The sequence below is a fragment of the Mauremys mutica genome, chromosome 2, assembly GCF_020497125.1.
Source record: "Mauremys mutica isolate MM-2020 ecotype Southern chromosome 2, ASM2049712v1, whole genome shotgun sequence".
In the NCBI taxonomy this organism is placed as follows: Eukaryota; Metazoa; Chordata; order Testudines; family Geoemydidae; genus Mauremys; species Mauremys mutica.
In genome coordinates, this window is record NC_059073.1 from 238,471,713 (window position 1) to 238,478,140 (window position 6,428).

General features: G+C 47.9%; 1 protein-coding gene across 1 annotated transcript; it reads left to right on the plus strand.

Annotated features, from left to right (window-relative positions):
* The first annotated feature begins 3,645 nt into the window (after positions 1-3,645).
* TWIST1 (twist family bHLH transcription factor 1) lies at positions 3,646-5,906 on the plus strand. Its single transcript, XM_045006487.1, has 2 exons — positions 3,646-4,555; positions 5,267-5,906. Exon 1 carries the CDS (start codon positions 3,952-3,954, stop codon positions 4,510-4,512), a length of 561 nt encoding a protein of 186 aa, XP_044862422.1. The 5' UTR covers positions 3,646-3,951; the 3' UTR covers positions 4,513-4,555; positions 5,267-5,906.
* Positions 5,907-6,428: the final 522 nt, after the last annotated feature.

Here is a 6,428-nt window from a genome sequence, read left to right on the forward strand (position 1 = left end):
TCAGGAAATTCTAAAATTAAGGCTTTTCACATCATCATTAAGGCAACCACCTTGTATGTGTGTCATATGTTGCATTACTGGACATCCTGTTAAATCTGTGCGTGTGTGTGTGGTAATGAGTTAGCACTGGTAGAAACATTACCTTTCTAATTCATTGTGTGTTTCAATCCGTATACTTTCTCACTGATTTTCATGGATTTAAAAAAAATGTAAACTAGAATTCTCATGGTCCCATAACTCATAACTGAACGCTGAGCCACTACACCTAAAAGCAGTGGGGTTATCGATTAAGCTAAAGGAGAATCTGATTTTATTTTTCAGTCTGGGGTAGTCCTACACTGGGTGGTGCCTAAATTGTACACGTTTCACAGACTCTGTTCCTTTTGAGGCCTTCCATCCAAATAACCACCCAAGACAGTTTTTAAAACCCAAATGAGCTCAAGGTCATACTGACCAGCACAGACCTGATCTTTCAATCATCAGGTTGCTGCAAACACAACTTCCACCATTTATTCATTTCAATATGCACTTACACATCTGTAATATAGATTTTAATATTACAGTGTTATAAACTACTGCCCAGATGACAGAATAAGGAAGTCATTGCTGCTTTGTGCTGAGCAGCTTACCCCATCTCAGTGTAAGATCCAATCTCATAAACGCCCAGGAACTGTTTCCTTCAGTCCTCGCGCAGGCAAACCTCCCATCGAAACCACGCGCTGAGGAATCCCAGTTGACAGGTTTTAAATAAAGACAGTTTCATGTTATCTGAGCACACAAAATGGCCAAGATATATTTTTGAGTGGAAAACTCTGCATTTCCCCCCCTGCAGTTGCATAATTCAAAAATACTGAACTGATTCTCTTTGAACTTTACACACACAGAGAGGAACCTCTCACCTTTGGGCCGAAATCAAGAGAACTTTCAAACTTCAAAAGGCTATTTTTGAAAACTTTCAGACCAGCTGAAAAGAAGGGTTTAGAATGGAAAGTCCTTCGCCGTTTTAACTAGTCTGCCTAGCAGCTCGCTTATAATACCTTTGCATGCTGTGAGAACATACATGCATTCGATTTCCAGACTTGTTCTTGTGCTGGCAATACCTTAAGGGACTTAGCTTAATTCTCTTTCTAGCAACTGATTTGTGGTTTATTAAAAATCAATCTGATGTCGATTGTTGGGTGGTTATAGCAGATCGGAGGGTATAAATTACAGATAATGCAACCGTTGGCTAAAAATCCCCTATGCGGTTAAGAAAACAGAGCATTTCACACGAGTTGCAATATGAAAATAACTGATCTTGGCACACGTCAGCAACCCCATAGTTAGGAGATTTTCTTTCTTTTCTTGACCATTTTTAACATTTATTCGGCTAGCTATGGCCATTTGCTTGCCCTGAGTTTTTCATTAGATAGAGAAGACTGACCCTAAAGTCCATCCATCCAAAAAGATCACTTTCTCCCTAGCCACTGTTTTCCTTTCCTTTGAGGTGGAAAATAAAAGAACGTTTGTTTAGGATCCTCACATGGGTTTTCCTCTCAACGTGTTCTTTGGATTAACGAATAACACGCAGACTAGACTCTCCTGCCCCATCCACTACCGCCATGCGCTACTAATCGCGCTCGAAGTTCAGTGCTCTGGTGAACGATTTGTGTCACTTCTTTCAGAACCAAGCCACGGAGATCAATGATTGCGAAGGCAAAACTGTTTTGATTGCATCCTTTTAGGCTACAGCGTTTTACTCTTTGACTAGCTTACTAATACTATGGACTCTCTGTCCCTCCCCCCACCTTCCTTCACCATTTTTTTCTGGTTAGATAATATTTAGATTACATTTTGCCCTCCGATACCACTCACTTTACAGTTTTACTACCTGTATCATAGTGAAAGAAAGAAAGAAAGAAAGAAAGAAAGAAAGAAAGAAAGAAAGAAAGAAAGAAAGAAAGAAAGAAAGAAAGAAAGAAAGATATGTCATTGTCATCCTAGCAAAGGTTACTCTTGCATTGCCAGCTTCCATCAAAGCAGAAGTACTAGATTACTACTGGGAGTTGGGCAGATACTCCCTTTGGGAACAAATGATAAAATAGTCCCACCCAGGCAAGCCCTCATTCTGAGGAAGGATGACCATGTCAAATGGGAAAGGCCTATTGGTCATTGTAGCGGGCCATATTCGCAAAGCCAATGAAATTATGACAACTAGCGCTTTGCACTTGCACCTTGCCAGCGTGTGCGAGGCAGCTCTTGGAGCTGTGTGGTGTCTTTATCACTCCTCAGTGAGTGACCCATCTGCTTTTCACACCCCTATTTATAAAGGATAGAGCAATTTTTTGTTTAAATCAGCGGGGGAAATGCAACCACGAGTCCAACTTCATTGTTCGGAACTATAATAATAAAATAACAACGAAGTAGCCAGTTCGCACAGTTATTTCTAAACGCCAACTAGAATAGTATCTATTATGCATGTCTACGATAAAGATTCAAGCCATGCAAAAAGAAATCAGGGCATTGGATTCCGATTTTTATCAATGAACGCTTCCCTCGCAAACGGCCTCGACATACAAGCGAACTACGTAAATTCGGGACTATCATGGTACTGTCCTGTTCTTTGACTTTCGACAAAGTGCCCAGGCAGACAGAGAACTCCACTCAAACGGCTGAGAAGCGAGATCTAATAAAGTGTTGTGTAAACCCTGCATTAAAGCCTCGCGCTCTCCTGAGGCAGTGATCTAAAATATTGACTGGTCGCATTGCAACTCCTCGCTTTCCAACGCAGGCTTTCTAAGGTTTGCAGCTGAGGTGTTAAAAAACCACAGCACCTGCGCTTTTCTGGTAGGGAACTGGGAGGGGAGGACCAAGACCTGTGTATGCAAACCTAAAAAAACCCAAATGTAAAGCAGATTGGCGCTCTGTTCACCCCACAACACATCTTTGAGAGAGGGAAAACTTACTGCCCGATCACCAGTAATGAAATCTCAGCGGTGAGGAGTTGTACAACACAGTCTCCTCACTGACTTCCCTCTGAATGCGAAGGGTTTGTTTGTCAGTACTATGTCAGTTATGTATTTCCCCCCCCCCCCAGGCAGAAGCAGCACTCCAGGATATGCGTGAAATGAGCTAATATCAGTATTTCTCCATATTTACATAGAAGAAGGCTTCCCCCTCGCAGATTACATCACCCTAATAGGACAGACCGCCCAAGAAATCCTTGGCTCCCCCGGAAATGCAGCCCATGCACCAGAGGTGATGGGAGCGAGTGGTGTGTGTGCCAGCACCGCACACTGCGTCTTCTTGTTCATTTCTTCTCCCTCCCTCAGTTCTGCAAGCCGCTGCCCATGCATGGCACGGGGGACATGGGAGAGGGGCAGAACGCCCCAGCTGCTCGTGCTGCTGCTGCTGCTGCTGGGACAACGAGCCCTGTGCAGCCCGAACAATAAGGGCCGAGCTCCCAATTATTAATGGGGCTCAGGGCGCATTGGCAAAGCCCCCCGAAGCGCCCGTGTAAACGGGAAGAGCCCGAGAGGAAGGGACGGACGGAGGAAGGGGGGTAGATCACTTGTGAATGGTTTGGAAACATAATTGGGGGAAGGGGGAGCGGAAACGTCCCTATAAAGCTCAGCAAAGTCCCTCCTCTCCACGTCAGGCCGATGACACCGCCGCTGCCCCAAACTTTCCGCCAGCAGGAGCTATAAGAGCCTCCAAGTCTGCAACTTTCTCCCAATCCCAGACACCTCGAAGGGGCTCCAAGGAGGGATCGGGAGGGGTGGGCTGTGGTGGGGTGTTTTTTTTCTCCTGGATCCTGATGCCATCCCCCCACCCCCCGAACTGAGGTCCTCCTCCCTCTCCTCCTCCTCCTCGCAGGCCCGCAAGCCGCGATCCAGGGGGAGCTGGCGGGTTAGGTGCCCCCCTCTTCTCCCTGCCCCCCTCCGGGCCCGCGTCGTGTGTCCCCCCCCAGAGATGATGCAGCAGGACGAGTCGAGCTCTCCAGTCTCCCCGGCCGACGACAGCCTGAGCAACAGCGAAGAGGAGCCCGACCGGCAGCAGCAGCCCAGCGGCAAGCGAGGGGGGCGCAAGCGGAGATCCAGCCGGCGCAGCGCAGGAGCGGCCGTCGGAGCCGGGGAGGAGCCGTGCAGCCCGGCCCAAGGCAAGCGAGGCAAGAAGTCCGGCGCCGGGGGAGGCGGCGGCAGCAGCAGCGGCGGAGGCAGCCCCCAGTCCTACGAGGAGCTGCAGACCCAGCGGGTCATGGCCAACGTGCGGGAGCGCCAGCGCACCCAGTCCCTGAACGAAGCCTTCGCCGCCCTGCGGAAGATCATCCCCACCCTGCCCTCGGACAAGCTCAGCAAGATCCAGACCCTCAAGCTGGCGGCCAGGTACATCGACTTCCTCTACCAGGTCTTACAGAGCGACGAGCTGGACTCCAAGATGGCCAGCTGCAGCTATGTGGCCCACGAGCGGCTCAGCTACGCCTTCTCCGTGTGGAGGATGGAGGGCGCCTGGTCCATGTCCGCATCCCACTAGCAGGGAGGGGCCCCCACCCGCACCCCCAGGGAAGGAGACCTAGGTAAGGCAGGACGCGGCCCGCGGGCGAGCCCATCCCTGCGCGCGTGGGGCTGGAGGAGGGGGGGATCGTGGGGGGAGGGAGCCCCGGGGCAGAGCTGGGAAATAGCTGGGCCTGGGCCTGCACCTAGCGAGCCCAACGCTGGCGATCTGGGAGGGCTCCGCTCGCTGGGTGCCCAGCGGGGGACGTCTCGAAGGGGCCTGCTGTTCAGCCAGTGCCCCGCCAAGCGGCCCCGGGAGGGGGCTCGAGCCGGGCACCAGAACCACTCGGGACTTTTGCAAAGCGTGGGCGGGTGTAACATACAGGCGGCTTCCGAGGGGGAACGCGGGCGCTTCAGCCAACGTTGCATGAGCGAAGGTGGGGGGTTCGGATGGTTTCCTGTGTGTGTGTGAGAGAGAGAGAGATTATTCCTCCACCAAACCTTCAGTGTAAATTCGCTTTTTAAAAAGAGGAATCGGTGTCTCTGGTACACTTCCCAGTGTGCGTTTCCCAATTCCTTTCCCCCTGCTATGGTCCCCCCGCTCACCCCACCCCCACCGCCGGGTGCTTTAATTCCTCCTGATTGTGTTGCTGTGCTAGATCACGGTCAGTTGTGTCGCAGGCAAAACAGCACCGCTCGCTCGCTCGCTCGCTCTCTTCCCTTCTGCATACATTTTTTTTTAAATAAAAAGAATCAGTAACAAACCTTTCCTCCCCCTCTCTGGGTTTTTGCAGATGACATTGTTCCCAAAGAAGGAGAAAATGGACAGTCTAGAGACTCTGAAGTTGGATACCATTTAAAAAAAATAAAATAATAAAAAATAAACTATGCCAAGGATTTTCTTGGAAGTGAGAAGAGCTATATCCAAATTCAAAGCAGGGCGTGGGGAGCACTTAAAGAAAGAAAGAGGCAAGGGTGCTTGGACAGTGACCACCCAGATAGGCATCTGCACAATCCACACATCTCTGCATTCTGATAGAAGTCTGAACAGTGTTTTGGGTTTTTTTTTAATTTTGACGAAGAATGTTGGAATTTAATTTTTTTTTGCATGCATGCATTCCCAAGAGGTCGTGCCTATGAGCCATTGATGAAAGGAAAATACATTATTGTGGACTTTCGCCGTTCTTGAATGGTCATAATGAAAAAACAAAACAAACGTTAGAGATGAAAACTTTTTAGGGGGAAAACAAACTGGGCTCAAATTGTTATACACAAACCTACCCGGTTCCTACTTTTTTATTATTATTTTTTCCTCTGAGAAAAAAAATAAACATTTTATTTATTTATTGATGACCCATGTTAAAATGCAGATAGATCCGGTGTCTAAATGCATTCATATTTTTATGGTTGTTTTGTAAATATCATTGTATATTATTTTTCTGCAATAAATAAATATGATTGAAATTTTAAGAACCTTAAAGTTTGGTCTATATGAAAAAAGCTGGGTTGAAGCTGGAGATAAATACCTGCTTGTTGAGCTGTAAAGACACCCAAGAGAGAGGGGGCACTAATATAAACAAACGGGGCGAAAAACGCAAATAAACTAGCTACTGACAGACACAGGCGAGTTATTTATAGAGACAGGTTTATTATTCTACTTTAGTGCTCATTGGACTTTGGGGTCGGATATTCTCTGTCTCTCCTTATTTTAATAAGAACTCCAAATAATGTTACATTAAGTGAAGAATGGAATTGTTTTAGCCACCGAGCTAAGTAATGGCATTCTTTTCCCAGACCATTTGCCTCCGAAATGTAAGCCAGAAAGATGGCACATGCCCCCTGCCATCGCTCTGTGCACAGCAAATTGTATTGATTTAACTAAAAAAGAGTCGAGGACAGGGAGCGCATCCGTTTTAAAGAGGCCCATAAACCGACAAGGGGAAGTCAAAAAAAAGG